This window comes from Cygnus olor, chromosome 14 (genome assembly GCF_009769625.2).
Source record: "Cygnus olor isolate bCygOlo1 chromosome 14, bCygOlo1.pri.v2, whole genome shotgun sequence".
NCBI classification, from domain to species: domain Eukaryota; kingdom Metazoa; phylum Chordata; class Aves; order Anseriformes; family Anatidae; genus Cygnus; species Cygnus olor.
In genome coordinates, this window is record NC_049182.1 from 8,476,037 (window position 1) to 8,499,556 (window position 23,520).

The 23,520-nt window shown below is 40.2% G+C and overlaps 1 protein-coding gene across 8 annotated transcripts in view; it reads right to left on the reverse strand.

Moving 5' to 3' along the window:
• Positions 1 to 980: 980 nt before the first annotated feature.
• EBF1 (EBF transcription factor 1) overlaps positions 981 to 23,520 on the reverse strand; it is a 312,571-nt gene continuing 290,031 nt past the window's right edge. For 7 of the 8 annotated variants that reach the window (XM_040573756.1, XM_040573755.1, XM_040573754.1 and 4 more), the window contains one exon: positions 12,367 to 12,653. In XM_040573756.1, the coding sequence (XP_040429690.1) occupies positions 12,382 to 12,653 (272 nt within the window). In that variant the 3' untranslated portion in view covers positions 12,367 to 12,381. Of the gene's footprint in view, positions 1,131 to 12,366; positions 12,654 to 23,520 lie in introns of those variants that run through there. The other variant, XM_040573757.1, reaches the window with a different exon arrangement.

Sequence of the window (23,520 nt, forward strand, 5' to 3'; positions counted from 1 at the left end):
ATCAAGGGTCAGGTGCCGAAATATTTTTCTGGCTTTCTGTGTATATAATTTGACCATGGTGATGTGGGAAAAGGGGGACTGCTTCCAGGCTGGGAAGCTCCTGCAGAAAGTGTCCTGGTGTCTGCTCTCTTGTGCTGGGCGCTCTGTCCCCAGAAAAGCTATTTCATGATCTCAGAGTTTTGTCCCCAGACAGCTCTGCTACAGGTGTGGGGCAAACTTTCTTCTACAACAGGTAGAAATAGATCCATTGCGTTTTGTGTGCCCAGCATGGTGAAGTCAGATGGGTGGGATAAGTGAAAATAAGCATCTTTGGAAATATCTGACTTGGTAGGGGCATCATTCTTGCCTGTGAATGAACATTTCACTTGTGTAAGAGAATATTTTTGTCCGTACAATTTTCTGGAATATGTCTTTTATGTAATAAAGGGAGACTTATTTGCTCATCTTTGATTAATGTAATTTGAGCTTGTGACTCTTCCTTCTCCAAATGGTGTCAGAATAGCTGCAGTGGGTATGGAAGGTCGGAGAGGTTTGGGTGATGCTCTCAGAGTCCCAGCAGAGATGTGGTTCTGTGGTTCAAGGGCTGTCCTCTTCTTGTTTGGCAGATAGAGTATTGGATGCTGATCGCACATCCTAGGAGAGTGATCCTGTTCTTCCTTTGCATATCTCCTCAGCTGCTGAGCAGCTGAAGAGCTGACAGAATTAAATTACATTGCTGCTGCTGCTATTAACAAAGAGTAAAGAGAAACTGTTACATCTGGCTCCACTTCTTTGCCAGAGTCTTCATTTAATTGTTTTCTAATTTGAAGAAAACCACAAATGACAAGATGAAACTGCTAGAAATGTAAATACAAGAGTCAAATTGCTCTTGTCAGATTTCTAGTTCACAAACCACGGTAATGTGATTCTGCATATCTGACCAATAAATAAGGGTTGCAGCAAGTGGATGCTGTTGATTTCTCTCTCTGCATTCGCAGTCCCCCCACTCACAGTCAAAAAAAGGTTTCATTTGAAAGAACATCGAAGATGCTGACTTTGAGGATCCAGCCTGACAGCTGCAGACTTCCTCAGTGTATGCTCCAGGACAGCATTCTTCCTCGGCAGTAAGTGGGGAATCCAGATTGAGCTGGCTGGAAAAGGTTTCATTATTTATACTCTGCTACTTTTACAATGATTTTTTTTTTCACCCTCAGTTTTAGTGAGGTAATGGTGAAATATATTTGAAGAATACAGAAAGTTTCACAGACTGTGGTATGAAGGTTCATCCAATTTCTAAAATGCATGATCAAAAGGCAGTAAAGTAAATCAAAAAGCTCTTGCCTGAAAAGTACAATCAAAGTAGTACCACTGAAGAAAGATTTTTCTTTAGCAATTTTGTAAAAAGATTGATCTTCAGACACAAAAATTAGAGCAAAGTATTCCTGAACAGGTAGTTGATGAAGAAATAAGGTTTATCCTTTGGAAAGTCCCTGTGAACAACAAAGTAGGTTAATTTACAAGCAGCTTGTTAGCGAAAAATGCAAAGAGGATCTGCAAGCTAATGCTTTCTTTTAAATTAATGTCTGACACTTAGAAAGTTACAGGCGTGATCCTGAGCTCCACTGGGCACATTTTCACAGTCAAACAATGAAATCAATCCCTACCACGGGATTCCCTGGCTAAACGAACTTCCCAGGTAACGTAAGGCCCCTTTATTCCTTTACAAACATGTCTCAACCGATCGGTGCTGACAGTGTCTGGCAGATAGCTGGCCCTTTTGTGAAACGTCCCCATTGCAGCTTTGAATGACACAGTTGGCCAAGCTGCTGAAACTCATATATTTCCTTTGAAGCTGCCTCATTGTGGAGGCTAACAACCTTGCTAGATTGATCCCTATCTACCGCTCGGGTCAGCTGGCAGGTCGGTTTGAAGGACAGCTTGTTGGGGCTGCAATGTCATGTGTGGGGTGTTATCAAAATGCTGCGTTTCCAATCTGTTTGAGCTCAGTTTGTTTGCTGTGGAGTTGTTGCAGCAAAGCTAAACATTGCTCGTGACGTGACTTAAACACAGAGCTGCAAGGAAGGAGCAGAGCCCTGGGGGGGGCTGAGAGGAGAGCAGCCAACAAGCACCAGTAGAAAGTGCAGCTGTCATGGAAGAGAGAGAAGTTAAAAAGGGAAGGGGAAAAAAAGCCTTGACTGTCCCTCAGGGGCAAGGGCTGCTGTCGTTCCAAATGCCGACAGCTTTCCAAACCTAAACCAAAGCTATAAAATATGAAATATAATGAACAAAAGTTGGCACCCACCCATGTGTAGCTGTCAACCTAATAAAAACAAAACTATCTGGCAGCTGGCACTTAGGTGCTCGGAGATGCCAGCTCCAGACTCCTGCAGAACAGGCCTTGCCTTTGCCTTCTACTTCTGAGTGTTTGCTAGATTTTAAAATGTGCACCAGCTCAGCTCCCACACAGGGCATGAGGAAAAAGAGGCACTTCCATACCTAAGCAGCCACTGAATCTCCAAATGAGCATCTCCAGACTGTATCCCCTCACTCTTACCTGCTTAAGAGGACAAGAAGGTGGTTGAGACTGGATGTTACCATATTTTGGTTCCACTTTCCCTATTTTTTACTGGTTAAGCACCAATCCAAGCTGTCAAGCTAGCCATGGTGAGTGCATCTGACTTGCTTTTGATGTGGGCCACTAGCAGATCTGATGACACAAAGCTGCCAAGGGCAAAACCTCAAATCCAGGACTCTTATCAGTTTCCTAAAGCAAATCTTAAAATAAATAAATAAGATTAATTGCTAGATGGTCTATTAAAATATTCAGAAGTGGGATTCATGGGGGAAAGGAAGTGACGAGCCTTTCCTTATACCAGTGTTGGGGTAAGTGTAGGTTCTTTCTACATTAAGAATTAATTCTGGATACTGAGATAGGTCAGTAGCTCAAAGCAGATAATGATGATGCCTCTACATCTCCATTGCATTACAGTCAACATTTTACCCTGGATTAAATTTAGGCTGGGTTGGGTATCCTCACTGCACATATGGTTTAAAGAAGTTTGAAGGACCAGGCATCAATTTGGACTTTATGGTCCACAAGAAGTAGCCACATTTGGCACGTACCTGGACTGAAGCTTCTCATACAGTTTCCTCCAAAAGGGATCTCACACGTGGATGAACCACTTTGTGTTTGTTTTTTGTTTGTTTGTTTGTTTGTTTTGTTTTTGTTTTAAAAAGCAATGTATGATAGATGGGTATGAGCAAAAAATTCACTTCAGAGCACCACTGTTCCACCAAACTGAAATACGAGCATAGACACAACCAGGGTGTTGCACAATCCTTTAAGCAAAGAACATGTTGGAATCTGTCATTTGGCAACTTAGCACATTGTGATGCTCTGCTTTTTTAGCCTGTGCTCACCGGGGAGGCTGGCTCCCCAGCTACGGCTGAGAAGCAGAGTCTTTTCCAAGTCTACTCTAGCAGAGTGAGGTACTGCGTGTGGGAGGAATCGTGGCAAAACCAGCCCTTTGATTCCTAGGTAATCCTAAAATGTTATACCCACTTTGTGCCCCCACACTCCAAGAATAAATAGCTACCTGCAATCATATTGCAGGCATATTGTTTTACATTTTCTTTGAAAACTCCTCCTCATTACAGAAGAATCTACCTGGAATGCATCTCACTCTCAGACAACTTGCTCGTTGGAATCTCCTGTGATTCTCCCCTCTGCAGGTTAGAAAGTATTTGTTCATTTTTATGAAGGGCAGCCTCTCGATATTTTGTGCAAACAGGCCATCCCTCAGGCACCTGACACTCATGGCAAACAGACAAGTCTTTCGGTAAATGACAATGCCCCTGAAGAGTGGAGAAAGCAGCTGGTTACAAACATTCAAGGGCAAACAGCGAAGCTTTCCATCGCAGGGACAACACGTTCATGCCTGGTTGCAACTTCCTCTGCTTCTCTGCCAGCAGGCTCAACCATGCTTTAAGGGCCTGGGAGTTGCTCCTCTTTGTAACAAAATAGGTTACTTAGGTGCTGGGAATTTGTCAACCATCCCCTCCCAGCTTTCAGTGGCGTTGAACCATTCTATAGCAGTTGTCTCAACGGTTTTAATAGTGTGTGCTCCAGTTGTATGGATCGTCACAAATAAACAAATAAATAAATAAAAAGATTCTCCATTGAGAGAAAGTAAGAGGATTTCCTATCATCTTTTTGAACTATAATATTTGCATTGAATATGATGGTTGGACTTAATAATCTTCCTGGTCTTTTCCAACCTAAATGATTCTGTGATTTTAATATTTTAAAGGCATCCCAAACAAAGGAATTCTGAAAACAGACGCTTACAAATGTAGCACTTTTCTGTCAAATCTGAAGTAAATGTGGCATCAAAACAATGGTAATGAACAATTGGTCCCCTCTCCAACACACACCCACCATTAGATGTGTGTCCGTGTACAAACATACATATATAAATACATACAGTTAATCCTATATAGCTGTTTAGGAGCATTTGCGTGGGCTCAGAGCTTTTTATGGCTGAAAAGAAATTTTCATTAAGCATAACCTATGTGAAGATGTAATCTGTCATAGCCAGCCTAGTAATGGTTAGTTGCAGTACACCTAAATAGGTGTGCTATGTATTGTTTATCTGCCTCTTATATGTAATTAGGGTTGCAGTAGAAAGATTTGCTTCCAATTAACTATGCCTGTGGGTCTGTCTAATGTCTGGTGAGATCCCTGGTTTATGTCACTCATTGCGATCGGGAGTCTATTGGAGTCTGCTCTTGTATTTCCATGTGCTCTTGTGTCAAGAAAATAAAGGAGCAAAAATGGAAGTGTGCTTGTATAGCAAACCTGAAAATTCAAGTGAAACTATAAAGCCGTCTAGTCTAGGCTTAAAGCATAGATCCTTAAAACTGGCATTTTAAACACCAGACATGTAAATCCTTTTTTCTGACACCAGAGACAACCTTTATTTTTCACATAAGGTAGGCTGCAAACCCCAGTGAAGGGAATTTCAGCATGGAAATCAGATATGAAATATGGGCAGTGAGGGTAACCCACTGCTAGAACCTATTCCTGTGGGATGTGGGAGATATTGGTCTCATTTTAGCCCTTTAAAAGTTTGTGTTCATAGTAAGCTACGTGTCCCTTACCCTACAGAAGCAAGCAGTGAGAGAAGCACCTTCAGAGTCAATCCAGCCAATCTGTCTTGAGATCTGCTGGAATCTGTGCAGAGGTACCTGCTTTCCTCCACGTGCTGCTGAAGGAGACTTAGTGGCTAATTTAGGTAGCTGAGTTCTAGATAGTTGAACTTTAAGTTACGTTTAGTTAGTCCTGCCCATAGAGGCTATCCTGGTCATGTTTGCTGAACCACTAGCTTCCTGGTTTAAGTGCCTGGATTGCTGACTGCATATGTGGGATGTGTAATACGGCAAGTCAGGTTGGATAACATGTCAGGTAATCACTATGGTCCCTTCCGCCCTTAATAATTTCAGATTTGAAGATAGGGCCTGAACTGTCGTAAGCAGTTTGCATGTTCCTTTGAAACAGCTGAAATTGAGAGAGAAGTATGATCCAGAGAGGTGCTGTCTGAAGCTGCAGATGCTTTTCCAGATAGGAGATCTGTATATGGGGAGAGCTCAAAAAATGGACCATTCAGGATGGTCTCTCTGGGACAGCACGGGGGTTGTTTTGGCTGCAGAAAGAATCTCCTTTGGAGAAGATATTCCTTTACCACTCTTGAGAAGGGGAGACAGAGCAATGTCACTAGAACAATGCTTTAGAAAGACCTTCTAGGGAGGTTTCTCTTTAGTCCCATTTGAAATGCTAGAAGACCAATTTTTTATTTATTTTTTGCTTTTGTTTTAATGATACATTCTTGCAAGGACTCAATCTGTCATCGGAGGGTGTATGAAATTCCCTTTGACAATTATGGGGGTTCCACCCATAGATCAAAAAAAAAAAAAAAATTGGGGGGAGGAAAGAAAAGAGAAGGAAAGAAAGAATAGCTCCTTGTCCATCAGCAGTCCAAGCCCAGCAATTGCACTGTGCCAAAGGCTTCACAGCATGTAAGTTTTTGTGATCATTCCCATCAGAAAACAAAATTATTAGCTAGAAACAACTCAAAAGATTTTGTATGACTAGCGCTTGCATGCACCCAAATTAGTAGCAGGTGTTCTAGCCTATTGTATGTTAGTTTTGTGGTGGAAAAGAAGCGCTGCCAGATCAGACATAGAAGGGGTTCATGTCTCCTTTTCCCCCAACCCATCCTTTAGCTTCTAGTCCACACAGATCTCTGGCTTGGCTCTCCTGGATGCTTTCTTGTCATCAACACCATCAGTAATGGTTTCCTCGCTTCGGGTATGAGTTGGGTTGTGCTCTGTGCCAGAACGCTTTGGAAGGAAATCATTCCGAGTCAGCCTAATGCCATAACAAGCTCTGCAACAGCTGCAGCAGTGATATGCTGGCAAGCTGTGTTGACCTTTTAAAATGAATAAAGAATGACTATTTCCACAGTACATATAACTCTTGTCCCAGCCCCTATCTGTGTGCCCAGACAGTGCAGGCATGCTGCTGAATTTGCAAGGAAACATTTTTTTTTTCCTTTTTTTTAATGTCAAATTTTATCAAAGCCTGTAAAATCATTTTGCACAGATTAATCCTCCGAAGTTTAAAGTCAGAATATCCCCCTCTAGGAGATGGTATACGGGCTCTGAGAGGTTAAAGAATTTGGTAATGATCATACAGTGCACTTGCAGCAGGCACGAGAATATAAACTGGGAAATCCAGGTCTCAGTTCCCTGTTAATCCAAACTCCTTCCTTTAAAGAAATGTGTACCTGAAGAAACTGGTTGTGTATACAGTGATCCTTCCCAGCAGTTTAGAGGTTTTCCAAGACAATGCATCAAAAACACAGATCTGTGTTTACCACAGCTGGTAATCTGCCACCATACCTTGCAGAAGAAAGTCTGTACTGAAAAACTCCAATTAAAAACAGTTTTATAAGTAATTTAGGGACTCATCCTAGACAGGAGGTTATGAAGAGACTGTGTGGTGTTCCCAAGCTCCTGGTTACTTGTCAGCTCACCTGGAAAGGTTTCCAAGGACCTCAGCCCTACAGCAAACCACCAGGGAGACTGTCCGGGTGGTCAGGTCCCTGGGTACCCATTGCCTTGCAGGAGCCCTTTGGGATGGAATGCAGTATGTCCTTTCATGTTTACAATTTTGAAATTTTGGGCTCTTCATTTCAGCATAATACAAAACCCAAATATCGAGCTAGTTTTTTCATCAATGAGCGCTTATTGATGAGAGCAACCTGGGAGCCTTGCTTTCTATACCACCAGTGATGGTTCAGAAATTTGGAAACCTGGCTGATGCTTTCTGCTCAGTCAGAATCTTACTGTACAACCCAAAGGAAAGCACTATTTATCCACCTCAGTGACTTCTTTACCTCACTGAATCATGGCCATGTAGTAGTAAGGCATTCAAATTCTAGAACTGTGTAGGGTTGTACAAATGGCCTAGGTATTTTTTTGAAATATACCTGTTTTATTGATGTAGTAGGAAAAATCCATCTGTTGATCCAAAGCATAAGATACACCATGGTTATGGGGAATAAATACATTTCCATCAGCGTACTTTCATATTACAACTACATTCAAAAAAATGTTGATGAAATTGCTACAACTGAATTGTTGGAAATGTGGATTCATTGAAACTGCTATTTTTTGCTGTAAAGAAGGTGACTTTAACTGTTAACTATATTTTTTTACACATTTGAAATTAACAAAGTGCCTTCTTCCAATATTTTCCAAATGAAAAAAATAAATCATTTCTGACTTTTTTTTTGTTTCAAAAGGTCACTCAATGACTCTAAAAAAGTAATAATTAAATTAAATATTTTAGAACAATTTGAGACAAAATGTTTCACTTGGACTTAACTTTTATCCCACTCACAGCAATTGTCATGTTAGACTTTCACAGCAATTGTCATGTTAGACTTTCATCTCAATTCAGGATACTTCTTTTTTTTCTAAAACTCTGATTATCTTCATGGATGAAAAAAAAAATTCTTGCCCAATATTAATGTCCTCTTAACAGAACAAAAGCTATTTTTCATGAAGATGCACTAAAATCAAGGCTGTTGTCAATGAATCATGAAAGTGGGACTGCTTATTGAGGTTTCCACAATTCTCTAGGAAATCTTATTTTTTCTACCTCACTCTGTACAGGCAAACAATGTACGCTGGAGACACTGTGGTCCATATGGAGAGGAATGTTGAACCCAAGCCAGATGTTTGTAAACCTTAACTTTGAAATGTGGCACAATACCACAAGCTGTCAAGTTGTGTAAAAGCTTAAGCAAAGACAAAAACAGAACGTAATATTTACCAGATGAGATTTCTCTGTAATCTTGTTGGAATTTTGGGAGTATCCAACTTTCATGGATTTCGAAATGAGCCCTGTATCATTTTTTCCCCCCTCTCTCTTATGAAGGATAGAGAAAAAAAAAAAAAAAACAACAAAAAACATGGTGATAAAAGGGAAACATATTACATGGGCAAACAATGGATATGAGAGGGCCCTGGGCAATTTCAGATGGGTATATATTTCCTTGAAGACTGGATCCCATGGAAGATGCACATTTTTGGCATCATATTTAAAGAATTTTCCTGAAAAAAGTCTATTTCTGGAACAATTTACTAAATTGGTAGTAAGTAGGACAATACCATAGTATTAACAACATTTTTCATAATGCCTGAATTATTGCAGTAACATATGTTAAAACAGTTCAGGGCTATCCAACATATTTTACATCTTCTGCCAAAAATAATTTAATTCATCCATATAAAGAGATGAGTAAAATATTTCACTACTTGAATTAAAGACATACGACTCAATCCAGAAATAAAATACTAACTCAAGGAGTCTAAGGTGATATTTTTTGCTCTCTGCTGAGAAACTTCTCATCCTTGTTGGTTTCCTGGTTTTAATATTTGCCAGGCCCTGGTATTTCCAAGGTGTTGTTCTCTATGGCACCAGACTGGTATCTGCTTGGACACCCATTGTGGCACAACATCTAACTCCACTAATTAAAAGCTAAGACCCTGTCTGTAAATGAGATCCCAGAGCTTTTTGCACTGCTCACCTGACCCCAGAGGAGCTGGGTTCTGGTTGAAAAGGAGCTGCTGAGACCTCACCTAGAGCAGTGGGTTCTGAGGACAGCATTACCCACTTCACAGGGGGATTATTACCTCTCAGCCTCAAATTAATAGTGTCTGTTGGGGGGAGCAACTGGTTTCTGCCATGTCTCAGCTGGCAGAAGACCAGCAAGGGACTCTGTCCAGCTGGCATGATTTATTGCAGCCACTGGGCTGCTCAGTATCACCCTGGATGGGACTGGCATGGATTGTGCTGTAGAATCTGGGATTTCTCCACTGTTTTGACACACCTCCATGGTACTTACATTTGCTGTAAGAGAGGTGCATAGCATATATGTGGTGGTGGTGAAGAAAACATTTGTTGAATGAGTGATTGAATTGGTGCCAGTAGTTCTGTCTTTTCCAAAACAGCCTCAAGATCCAAAAATAGCAAATGCACAAATCTGCAAAGAATGATGGGCTATTTTGAGGGTAATGTTGGAGCTGGTTTCCAGCGTCAAGGAAATGAGAGCAGTGCATGCTGTTGAATATCTGCTAAAACATAACTGGGAACAGTGATTTGTATCACTTTACACTCACCAGAGTCATAGAGATAGTTGTTTGTGTTGCTTTGTTTTGCTGTTTGTGCCAACAGCAATTGAATTTAAGGACTTCATTTTCCAGGAAGTCTCCATCCAGCTACTGAATCTGTGTGCACATCATTTGCATGCTCAAACAATAGAATGTGAATATACAAATAGTTTTTGTGTGCACAAATCAAGTCATTACCATGTTAGATAATTCACACTGCAAATTGAGTGCCTGGCTTTCAAGATTTGGCTCTCTTTAATGCTATAAGGCAGAGGAATAGAAAGAAATACAGAAATCTTGAGACTTTCTTTTCTGAACGTAGTAAAACACCATTACAGACATCTCTTCTAGTGTATTTAGTTGCATGGAAAATGCAGTTTATGGGTATATATTCATACTAATCTATTTCAGGCAGTCAGAGACCAAAGTTAGATGACAAAGTTACCTATGAAGTCAATATGGGAACAAATGCATCTCCAGGTTGTTTATTCAAAGCACATAAATTAGATATCTAAACCAGCCAGAAATGTATGATATGATCACATCTTTTCTTATGACTGCATTGAACCAATATTGAACTACAAAAGCTTGTCAGCTCCCTCCCCTCTGCCCCCATTTTCCAAAGCATCTGGATGCTGTAAGATCAACTAACAGCTAAGTAGGTTTTTTTCAGCACATGACTGTGGACACAAAGATATCCCTCATTCTGAGTAAACAGTAGCTTCCATTTTCACCAGTAGCTGCTGGTTTGAGATTGTAATGAGAGTTCCCGCATAGCAACCCCTCAAGGTCCTGGGTAAGATTTCAGCTGAAAAAGTTTCCTCCTAATGGAGCACGGTCCTTTATTTGAATGTTATTCACTTGATTCCTTCCCTAAAGACCTCCCAGTGGGAGTTCCACAAGCAAAATTCTTGAAAGAATGTAGCCTGTATTTTGCCTGGAAAAATGAGTATTTGCTGAATGATTAGTAAGTCTTATGTGATCAACAGGCACTCGCTTATGTTATTTTCAGTAAGAAAAACAAACAAACAAAAACATCAAACCAAGCCAAACAAAACCAACCAACCAAACAAACAAAAAACCTCCTGAAAACTCTAATTCTAGGAAAGGATTAGGATTGTCTTTTCTGGTTGTGCTTGATGAACAAATAAGACTTGTCAGGTTGGATCAACCTCACATATCACCCCACCTGACACCCAGAATTCCAGAATATTTCCATAAGGAAGTGAGGAATTTCTGATGTCTGCAGATGTCAGGTAAACATTTTCCATCAAGAACACCTGGGGATATCTTAGTGCCCAGTATGCAGAACTGGGAATAAGCCTGCAAACAAGAAGTGCAACATCCCTTCTGGAAGCTGTGTATTTTTAAAGTACTTTATTAGCACCCATTACCCATTTGTACGGATGTATCGATGTAAGTGCCTTTCTTGTTAATGAGGAGACAGAGAAAAAGGTCCAAAATTTCTGTGTTTTGAAAGTTGGCTGGCTTGGATCACTGCTATAGATATGAAGGTGGAAGATAAGTGTTTGAAATCAGAGAAAATTTGGTTGTGAATTGCCTTTGAAAAAAAGGTTTCATTCCTCTCAAGGTGAGCTAATACAGCTTGTGCTAAAAGGATATTTAGAAGGACACTGCAGATGGAGAGTGAGGTGGAAGCAGTGCTGTACTAATGCCTTTAAAATCACTTTCTACAAAGTAGATTGTTAATTTAGACTTGTTTTCTTAGCTGCTATTTTTTAATACAAGGCAGAGACAGAAGACACATGAGATGTAATAATTACCCATCAAGACTTGACTTTAAAAAAAAAAAAAAGCAAAAACAACCTGAAAACAGAAATAGAAGTTGTGAGGAAAGGGGGGGAAACAGGGAGTGCAATTCATTTATTCATTGCTGGTATTAAGGGAAAACCAAGGTTAAAAAGAAAAAAAGTATGTCTTTGCAAAGCTTTAATAGATATGCCAGATCCTCTCTTTTGCTTTCAGCAATTGTGGTGCATATTGTTGGCAGTGGTTCAAAGAAATGAAGTGTTCGTTCCCTGGGAATTGTCTTTCACACAAAAAAAGTAATTAGGGGAATAAAAGAATATGATGTATTAGAAAATGGGAGCCATAACAAACTACCAAGTAAGCTGCCATGGCTAATTCTTCTTAACATTCTTTTAATCGCTCTCAAACTTGTAACTGCATCCTAAACATTTCACATTTTCTATCTTGTTGAAAAATTCTGTATGGCCCATCTGATGAGGGCAGAGATGTCAAACATCTAAGTGCGTATTGTGTGTCCTAGTGACAAATATGTTCCCTTGGTGTAGGAAAAGGGCCGGAAGGTACAAAGGGAGAGAGAGTAATCTATTTATAACTTTTACAATGCCTTGTAAGAGGAGATCTTGGGAACTCTTCTCCTGGGGTGGCTGATTGTGCTCTCTCTGATGTGGACTCTGCTAAGTACGGGTAGGAATCCTATTACTGACCACTACAAAGGACTGTGTGGTTTAGTTCAGAATATAAAATTCATATTATGAATGCTGTATGGGGGTGGAGGGGGGAGGGAAGTAATATTAGCCTTCTGAAGAAGAGGAGACTGTCATGAATAATGCAACAGTGGCTCTCCGGGAGTCATACAAATGGATCGGATTTAAGATTCCTTTCCCAGTGATAAGGTCATCCATAGGGATGCTTTGCATTTCTGCAGCACTTCCCAGGTACAGGTTTCAAAGCACTATGAAGACCGTAAAGGACTGAGGTTTCACAGAACCTGAGAGGTTGGCAAGTGTTAATACACCTCAGGTCCTGATGTGGGGAAAGGACAGGGAGAGGAAGGACAGAAAAGCAGAGCTCACCACTCTCTTGGCACGTACGGAGCCAGCCCACTTCTGACCCCTGGGTTGTGCTGGTTCTTTGCCCAGGCCTCATCCGAGTGCCGACACAAAAGTCTATGAAGACAGATGGAAGTTTATGTCAGTGTCTTTGGCCCAAAATAGGGGTTTTGATAAAATCTAGGGCAATTTGATATCTAAAACCAGACACTGGGTCCTCAGGGCTATCAACGTCATCATCACCAACGATTTTGCATAGCACTGGACAGAGGAGAGCAAAGCTACAGCCTGATGGTAGTTTTTCACATCCCAACCATTTTCAGCATGGACCTGTCAGCCCACGGCATCCCTTCCCACAGTCTGTTTTGAACCTTTGTACCAAAGGCCTCCCACGGGAGCTGAGATTTGCCAGGTGAAGCACATGAGCACATTGGGTCGTCCTGGCCACAGCCCTAGGACAGTGGCTGGGGAGGGCATGCAGCGGCATGGGGACACCCTTCCCAAGGGATGAGCATGCCTGGGTCTGTCAGCCACCAAGCCAACTTTGGGCACACTTTCTAGTGTCAATCCTGTCTATTCAGCATGGATAAACTAGAAATATCAGAGAGCCTGTGTACTGCTTTGCTGGTACTGCTACAAGCACCTTGGAAGTCAGTGCAGGACACAGAAATGATGGCTTCCAGGGAGAAACACGTAACCCTACAGGCTCAGAGAAGGGACATCATCAGAGTCCCATTATGTGTGAACCAGGGCTGTGGCAGTTGCATGATGACATGATGTTTCTGTGTGTTTCAGGGAGAAAATCAAAATTTTTTTCAGCTTTTTTAAAAGCTTGAATTAATGGTAGCAATAACCTAGTGGCAATACGGCTTCAGGTTAAGAAATGTCCTTGGTAGTCGCTACTAATGACATCTGCAAAAATTCATAATGTAATGTGGAAAAAAAAATGGATATCATCTTCAGACAAGGTTATAACTTGCTTTCTCCTGTGGAGCTGAGTCTATAAGAAGCAAGACCATTTTCCTAAGAATAAGCATTTGACCCAGGAGAGAACTGTAAGTAAACACTGGTAATACAATGTGCTTTAGAAAAGACAGTATTTTTCTGCCCCTTGATCTCACTCAGTCTTAAGCCAATTTTGGCAGGTACTGCTGTATTAAGTGGTCAGTACCCCGTAGTGGTCACACACTGTTTTACTGGAGGTCTGACAGCAGCTATAGGAGAGATAAAATTAACCCTTTGGCTCCAATGGTTCCAATGGATCTTATTGGCCACAACAGGGAATGTATCAAGAATTTCTAGCTCTTGGCCTCATGGGGTTAATGGCAATCTGTTGCTGATTTCCCTGGACAACCAGAGTAGCAAACACTGGGCTTTTTAATGAGCCCCAGAGGACAATGCTGGCACACAAGGCTGTGAAGATCTGGACAAACCAAGGAAAAGTAAAATGAAAACAAACATGGACGTTTATTTTCCTAACTCACCAGTTGCAAACAAAATTTCATTTAATAAACCATGAAATGATTCACAGAGTTTCTGTATATTATTGTAAGAGCAGCTGGGTAATGTAAAAGTTACTTTCCCTGTGCTTTGTTATGCCGTCCTGTATCCAGTTCTCATCCAAACAAAGCTGTATTTATTTATGTGTTAATATATTTATCATCTTACTCCTTACCATGCTTTTCTGAAATGAGTTTAGTTGTGACTTAAGTCATCATCATGTGTAGAGGATCCAACACGGAGAAATCAATGCATCACTGAGGTTGGAAGGGACATCTGGAGGTCTCTGGTCCAGCTCCCCTCCTCCCCTGCTCAAAGCAGAGCCAACTTTGAAATTGCATTAGGTTGCTCATAATAGAGCATGAAGGAAAATCTTTTTCTGGTCATGGACTGGGACAGATTTTCTGGCGAACCGGTTAGAGAAAACAGTTAGCTGAGTTTCAGTTTTCTTTTTCCCCCCATATCTGAAACAAACTGGAATTTACATAAATGTTTTTCAATTATCCTAAGGGAGAAAAATCAGCATGTATTTCCTATATCAGGAAATTATCCCTGCTCAGGGGAACACATAAAAAAGTGCTGAATTTGAGCATGTACTTGAGTCCCACTGTGGTAAACGAGCACATGCTTTGAGTTAATCTCCTACTGAAGTACTTTCCTGATTCAGGATGACATACTGCTTGTGAACAATTTTTCTTGTACACATCCTTGATGCATACATAATGCTTCATACCTGATTTTTTACTGATGCCCCCTGTTTTGTTTTTGTTCCTTGATTGGATGAATATAAACTAGTGGAAAGGGCAATAAATCAAGGGAGATTTCAAGATGGCAGAGAAAACATTGTCATTGTAAATCTACGAGCTAACATGAAGTACCTGCAAGACTGCTCTGGCTTTCAGTGAACCAAAAATTCTGTCGTGTGAATTCAGGGGTTTCTCTTGATCATATGTTTGCACACATTGTAGTGTTTGGTTAAAGCTAGTTTGCAACAAGCTGCTGTCCAGAACCAGTGAATGTCAGCTTTGTCTCACATGGTTTATAAGGTTGCATTGAATTATAGTAGAACAATTAGTTGCATTCCAACACGATGAGATTCTTATTTCTTTCAAAACTTCCCTCACTGCCAAATATGCTAGCACATCTATTTAAAACAATACAATTACAATTGCAATTAAAGTAGATTTAAAAAAAATAAATTCTAGACTTTCAGCCAACATCTCTAAAACTTCCCTATAAGAAAAGATCAATGGGTGCATTTGTAACAGTTCTGTGTGCTTGAGAATGTGATACAAATCTAATCGTGTGGTGTTACTGAAACCCATTCCCACACATCTGGGCATATGATAGGACATGAGATAGTCCTGTGCTCCTCTTTTAAACACACACTGATCCCGCTGGTCTGAGAAATGAAGCAGAAGGGAATTGATTCTATATGGCAAATTCAGATAAGCATCATGAAGGCATTAACACCTGTGATTTCATGCACAATGGCAAATGAATGACCAATTAGCAAGAGGGACAGTGTAATATGGCAATATAATTATGGTCATTAATGGCACTGCAGGATCATATCTCCACGCAATGGCTTCTATCTTTTGGAAGGGAGTAGAGCACAGATGAAATGCAGCAATTGGAAATGTTTTTTAATAGGGATAAAGATAAAAGCAAAATCAGGACTGGTTTTCAGCATGTAGCCATGAACTGATGGGGCTTCACAGACTAAAGATTGGTGAAAGCAAACTGTTGTCAGTAAGCATGAGCTGCTGGTGGTCTGCAACACAGAAAGGGTAGAAGAGTCCTGGGCACTGTGTGGATATAGGTAAAAGCAGCAGCAAAGGGCTCCTGTTAGCCAAGTGCTGGATGTGGCGATGGCAGAGCTGGCTCAGCCCAGGTCCAGCCCGAGCTCTGGCAGCAGAAATAGGTTTGTGGTTGTCACACTACGTGTCAATGAGGAGGTTTCCCTCATCTTCCTATTCTACAGCACAGTAAACATTTCATAATGATGGTCTTTGATTTGTACTTGAAGCTGCACTGCTTGCAGTACCTCATGAGAAGCCAGGCTCCAAGCTGCTGAGAGGTACCCATGCCCATGTCTGCCATGGTGGTGGTGATGTGCTGGCCAGACACCGGCATCTTGGTTTGGTTCCTGCACTGACACACATCACCATATCGGGTTTTAAGGCCTCACTGGGAAGAATTTGATCTACTTCTGGTAGTTTTAACCAGTTTTATATACCTGGAGGAAATTACTCACAAAAGGCCTGTATCTAATCCTCCTTTTTGGAATCACTGCTCACATTGCTGTCTCAGTAGGAAATTGTGCTGTTCAGCAAGAAGAGGTCTAACCTGCCCAATGGACAGGGATCAAATGATGTGCTGGTGGCTTTGGAGACTCTCAAACTCCATGGAGAAGCAGAAGTAACCTTCACAATTCTTAGCCCAAATGACAGCAAGAAAACTTCCCTGGCTCTCCATGTTCACCTTTAATTTAATTTTGTAATATTTAGTAAACACAGTTGTAGGGCTTCTCATTAACTTTAGAATCTTATAGTCATAATTTTTGATACACAACATTACTTACCAATTAGCTTGTCTTGTTCGTTTAAATTTCTTCGCTCATATTTTAATGGGAGCTAATGATGCCTTTGTTGACTTATTTAATGTTATGTAAATGTGGCTATAAACTGTGAAGGGTTTAAAGAGCAGCTCTTTTTTTGCTTACTCGTCAGTTTTCGGAGAATGTTTGGCATCCTCACAATCTGCACACATCACCCTGATGAATAGAAGTAACTAAGAAGGCAAATAATAATAATTTTGTAAGATAAGCAGTGAAAAGTATTCAGTGTGAAATTTGATTTCTCCTCTTTACTGATGATTACTCTTTCTTTTTTTTTTTCTTTTTCTTTTATTTTTTATGAGCCTAAGGGGATGTTGTGGAAGTTTATCATGATATTAAGAAACTGTTAAACATAGGTGGATGTTTAGATTCTGCCATGCTCAGGTTGCCAGTTCATGAGGACACCTTGTTTAATTGTACTTCACAGAACAGAACCACTCATGTGGTTGTACATGTACTTTTAATTCAGTGTATTCTTCATGTTAAACTGAATTACGAACACATACATATAGGTGTATACGGAAAATACTTGCATGAAAACACAAAACTATATATGACACACACATTTCGGTGTGTTAGATACATTTAGTTACCTCTACAAAAAAAATAAATATATATATATACATACATTCTTATTAGACATAATGTTTACTCTTGCACATATCTCTGACATTTAGCCCTCTGGAGAAAGCAATGCAGCATATTCAATATCCCCTTTCTTCTCTACAACTCGGTACTGCTTCCCTTTGTCTCCTTTTCACCATCTTTTACTGGCTACTAAAGGTCAGCCAAAGGGGATTCTTAGAAACTTAGAGGGAAGCAGCCAGTGCAGTCTGTGTTTGGTTACAATTACACTACTGCGTGTAAAAGCTATTCTGATTGCTAATGAGTAGAAGGTGGAGAGAAGGGAGGCTTGTGAAACTCTTCAGCAAGGAGTTTGTAACCAATTCAGTACTGGTTTCTCAAATCTGATGATAATACTTTGAAAATGCACTTCAAACATGTCATAGGAAATTTAAATATTTAAATATTCATTTATTCTAATTTTCCTTTTGATAGGTACCAACCACTACGCATACATTTCAGCAACTATGAAGATCTACAGCACTCTGTCTATCAATGTGGATTTTAGCACAATTCACTGTAAATTAGGGAATGATTCTCAGCTTCTTATCAATGTTCCAGGAACTCCTTTAAGAATTTTGATATTTAGCAACTGGGGGCTGAGAAGGAACACTTCAAACAATGAATGAGCAAGTTTTACCTCCTATTACTATATAGATCTGTTCTAAAGGTTGGTGAGCATGTGGCTGTCTTTCTCTAGAGCAGATGCTTTTTTTACCGGTGTGGATTTACACAGATGACAGGAATAAAAATATATTTGTCATAAATTCTTACAAATTCTTTAAGGATTTGACTTAAAAAAAATAATCAAAGGCAAGCAGATGTGACATTTAAATGATCTATACAGTTATTATGATACATATAATACCAAAATGTAATAGTTTGTTGTTAGAGTGTGTCCTGCAGTATGTTGTCAAGACTTCAATAGGCTTCCTACCCCAGCAGTCATATAATAATGAAAGTAATATTAGCATATTAAATTTGACATAACATATGTGCTAGAGAAACAAATTTAGTGCAGGAAATGTCAGTGGTATTATAATAATGTTATCTTTGATGCCCTGTAAATTGTTTTTTGGATTTTCACTTTCTTATGACAATTGCCAATTCTTTTATAGGCATTTTCAAACTTTCACACTGCTTTTTGTTAAAGACATTGTTCTGCTGAGCACTGAAAACATACTTCACTTTTTGATTTAGTATGGCAAGCAACAAATATATCTGCATATTTTAGTAGCAGAAATGTGTATATATGTATGTATTCTTCTCTTTGCTTAATTGTTTGGGTTTAGATGATTTCAAATGCTCCTGTCAAATGCACAATGGTGCTATTAGTTTCATGGGTACGAAGTTTAGTTTAACAGCATCCATTTGCAGGTGATACAGTACTCATCACTGCTGGGCTTTGAAGCTCATCTCAAGTGAATGATGCTAAATCCTTTATATCATATCCCAGTAATTCTTAAAACCACTTTGGCATAAAGAGACTTCCTAAGATGTGTTGCTCTATTTATGTTTCCCATGAATGCAATAGGAGCTATGCTGGTATGAAACTCAGTTCTGTAATTACTGGGAACTATTATCTTGAACCCTTCATTGTCTTTTATTTGTGTAACACAGACACGGTGCCAACTGTATGTCGTGAATCTTTAGCATAATTCCACTTTCACTTTCTTACAAGCCAACTGATTTCTGGGGTGTTTCACAGTTGAAAGGTGGCTTTTTGTGATTACGTCATCAATGTAAAATTCTACAAGGTGTGTGAAAAGATCTGAACAAACTGACTGCAAAACATGAGTGCCTGCTGAAAGGAATGCTATGACAATGAACCATCTATAATTGATATTTCAAAGATAATTTTCTCCCTACTCTTTTTTTTTTTTTTTTTAATAATCCAGAAGTTGTTGAGTGTGTGAAATGTGGTTTCTTCATAAACACCATTCTCTCATAATAAGAAAATAATTTCTAGGGAGGTTACTATTATGGTTTCTTGGTGCATGATCTCTGATGAAGGTAAAGTAAGGATGTCTAGGTATTAGTTTGAGAGGGATATTTATTAACCTCTGTGCTGACTGGAAGCAGATGTTGGAATTACTGTTTCTTGCTCTCAGATTAAATTCATTCTGCCAATCTCACCTGCCCAGCAGTCACTGGCAGAACATTATATAGTTCTGGAATAAAATGGAGTTCCAGTGCATGGTGAAGAGAAGTCAAGTTTATTTAGCCCACAGTTAAAAGGAAAATTATCAGGGCTGTGACTGAACATGCAGATTTCACAATGTCCCAGAAGTTATAAACTCAGATCAGTCCCTCTGTTTTTGCTTCTTCTTCAAGCTTGATCTAAAGTATCTTAGTCTCAGGGATCTTCCAAGTAGAGTAGAAAAACATTATGAAAACGGGGTTCTGTTATGAGACTACTTCTACTAGTTCTTGCTGAGGTTGCAGGTTAGTAAATAACAAATTCATCTGCAAGCTTGGTTGTGAGACTAGTATTGCTGTATCACCGTATCACACTTTGCTTCAAAGTGAAGGGTGCAAGAGTGTGCAGAGGAGTTTAATGACCCAGATCGTGTATCACAACAAATACAGACTACGTAGCCTGTTTAGGTTAGCTACTGGGACCAACCATGCCTTTTGTGCTGAGATCACCTGGTGTGTGCTGTGTAGACGCACTAGCAGTCAGGGAGAGGGAGGTAGAAGGGTGGGTTTTCCTGCAGGCAGGTAGAAAGGAGGGTATATTGTAATCCCATACTTGAAGGACAGAGACAGATAAAAAGACATAAAAAAAACTTCTGCTGTCAGTGCTGAGAAGCCCTTTACACTTAGCCCCCTTCTTTACTTTTTCCTTCCTTTGTTTGTCATACTTCATCACTGAATTCACTTGTATAATGACTTATATTAATTAAATCATGGAAGGCTTAGCCACTTGTGCCATACCAGAGCAACACACCCTGTGATTTTAAAACGAGCTCTGTTCAAAATATACGAAAAAGACAATATTCAATCTTACTTCCAATTTAGCAAAATGCAGCTGAGATCTGCAACAGGCCTCTACGCTTCAGACCCAGCCCTGCTTAGCCCACTCCATCTGCAGTTGCTGGCAAGCGAAACCAGAGGCCATTAAGAAAGCTAATGCTTAGCCATTTTTGTTGATGGATTCAGCACTAGAACAATATTTTGCAGGGAAGCTGGACAAAAATGCTGTTAGTTCTCATTAGAGATGGAAGAACTTTGTGAAGCTAGAGGTTTTTGCAAATCAATCATATTGCTTTTTAGGTACGCAAACTGAGTCTGACTTCACAAACCATTTTTTTTTCCTGTCATTGAATTCTCAGGGGTCTTCCCCCTCCCTACACAACCGATGATTAATAAAAAGAAAAAAAATCAAAATGTTTTTCAAGCTCAGGGGAAACCTATTCCTTGTGTTAGCAACAGTAATGCTCACCCTTTAAAAAAGTTAGACCTTGCAGAAAATAGGGTAGGCTCTCTCTCTTTTTATTTTTTTAACTTCTGTTTTTCCCAATTATGTTTTTAAATATCTTTCTTTTTCTTTGTGATCACTCTCTGTTCCCAGTTGTATGCTGGCCCAGCTCCTCTCCTTTGCACCCATGCTTTCCTCACTCATAAATTTCCCATTGAGGTTTCCATTTGAGTCCAATTTCCAGTTCCATTTTTTCTTACAAAATGAGTTTGTCTGCTTACTAGATCTTATGGCTCGTTAAGTGCCATTGTAATAAGACCTCTGTGGATAATGTACATGTTTTCTAGAAGCTCATGATGCTGTTATTATAGCTGAGTACCCAAGCCTCCAGTAAGAGGAAACTCAAGATGCAGGACAGAGAAGGGGTAAACACCAGACAGATTTACTGGGGGGGCTAACAGGCCTTTTGAGCCCATAATACTCCTCATCTCCTGCTCCCTCTCTGCAGTGCTGGCAGCCCCATGCTCCCAGCAGCTTCTCTCTGGCTGCTCAGTCCCATCAGCTAAATGCAGCTGACTGGCCTGTGACCAATGCATCTGGCACAGGAGTCACTGGAGCAGAGAAAGTGCAGCGAATGCCTCTTTTTCACCTCTCTCTTGATGCCCCCCCTCCAACTTGGCTGAGCATTTCTCCCAGGAGGGAAACATGCCTTCCCCTAGCATATCTTAGGCTGGCTTTATCCCATACCCTTGGCATGAGCTTTGCATACCTGACCCAAAAGGTGAGCGAGTGGGCAAGCTGGAGGGATGGAGGTGGGTGGCCACACTCTTGCGTGGTGTGATGGGATCATGGCCATGCAGGTTAACAGCCCCATGCCTCTTCCCAATAAGGAGTAACTCTGTCCATCCTATTACACAAGTCTCATATATTCTATGGTAGCCCTTATGCTTTGTTGCTCCTGGCATCATGATGCAATACACATCCCGTGCTGTGATGGCATTGAGCACAAATCATTGGATGTGGGGTTAGAATACACTTCAGCTTTGCAAAACACACCGTTAAATATTTATTCTAAGTGTATCTGTACCATTGTGTGATTAAACCCTCTCCATTATTCACAGCAATAGATCCGCTTATCATAATGACATGCTTGCTGTCTTTTGAGTATTAAATATCTCCAAGTTGCTCTTTGAGGTTTTTTTTTTTTATTATTATTATTATTATTTTAACTTTTTAAAGATACGGAGCTATAACAGCGTGTTCCTTACCGAATGAGTTGCTGCTCGTAAGTGAGCAATCAGCATTATCTAAATAAATGAAATATTCTTTGGGGCTCAACAAAACGCTTGTTAGGTTGAAACTAATCTGCAGGAAATGAATGGTGTTTGTTAGTCTTTGAGAACACAGAAGAGATTCAGTTCGCGTTAGTATTTCCAATAGTGCCAACATAAATGTGCAAGTCTCTATGATACAGAGCTTGTTATTGTTATCAGATGAGGGGTGGAAAGGAATGTGGCGTTATGTAATTCAGAATTATTATTCAACATGGAAATGGGCAGGCTGCAGAACACACTCAGAAAATCTAGTTAAATGTACAGTGGGTGCTCTTTAGTGGCAGAAGAAATAGCACTATGCTGGGGGATCCCAGAATGCTGCAAACCCAAATTGCTCCTCTGAAGTCCATGGAAGCTGCTTGGACTCAGCACCCTTGAAAGTCAGTCCAAAATGTGATTTATTGAGTGGCTGCTCTCCTTCGTGTTGTGTGTTTTTCATTATTATTTTTGCAAGCAAAGACTGGCTGATAGGAGTCACTCCCTTGAGAACCATGAAAAGAGAGCGTTCTTTGATAGCAAAGCTGGCCTGCACTGCCAAGGCCTCAAAATTTCGAGAAAGCTGCACCACTTTTAAACCTCGTAACTTCCCAGAGACCACCATGAAGCTTTGTCATAAAACTTTTGATTGAAAACATGCAACATCTTTCATAGTGCTCCACGGCCCATCTTGGGCCTTTTAACATCTCTTGGACCACAAAACACTGTTTAGATATGGACAGTGAACATGCTCGGTTTACTCTCACATTCCTTCCACCAGCATGGGGGTTTCTATGTGGCTTCTTATTTCATTTTCTGTGTTTCTTTTTACTTCCAAAAGACTTTTTTAAGAGTAACTGGCAACTTTGTATTTTGGCTGTTCAGGGACCAGATGCCCCACTAGGTTTTTCAAGCACTAGTGGCAGAAGAGATGGTCCATTGCTAGGGAACTATGAGTAAGGGGACCATCTTGCTTGACGAGAGCCTCATGAGGGACCTTGGAAAGTCATTTGGGGTGAAATAACCAAAAGATTAGGGAGCTTGAGCAAGATGTGTTGCTCTTTGGAGCTTCTGCTTCCACAGCAGCTAGGAAGGAGGCTGTTTAAATTGGTTGTCTGAAGTTAGACGTCTGGAGATGAACCCCACCTTCAGTAATTAAGAGATGGCAGTTAGAAACCTGGACTGGTTTCTGACTGCCTGCTGGGGTGAAAAGATCCATTTTCCTCATCAACCCCTGTGCAGCTCTGAGCTAAGATATTTTTGGTTATAAACGTTTAGGTACAAAAGCAATTTGTAACTTGGAGGGGAAAAGACCTGACATTTTAAAGGCAAACTATCAACTAAAATAAAGTGAAAGGATTATTATGTGCATATGAAGGATGGGGAATAAATGAAATATTTGTAAGTGACATATACAGATTGTTCATGGAAAAAAATGATTGCTGTGAGTAACATGAAAATTAGTGCTATATTGCACTTTGGCATGCTCATGCTTTTGCTTCTATCTTT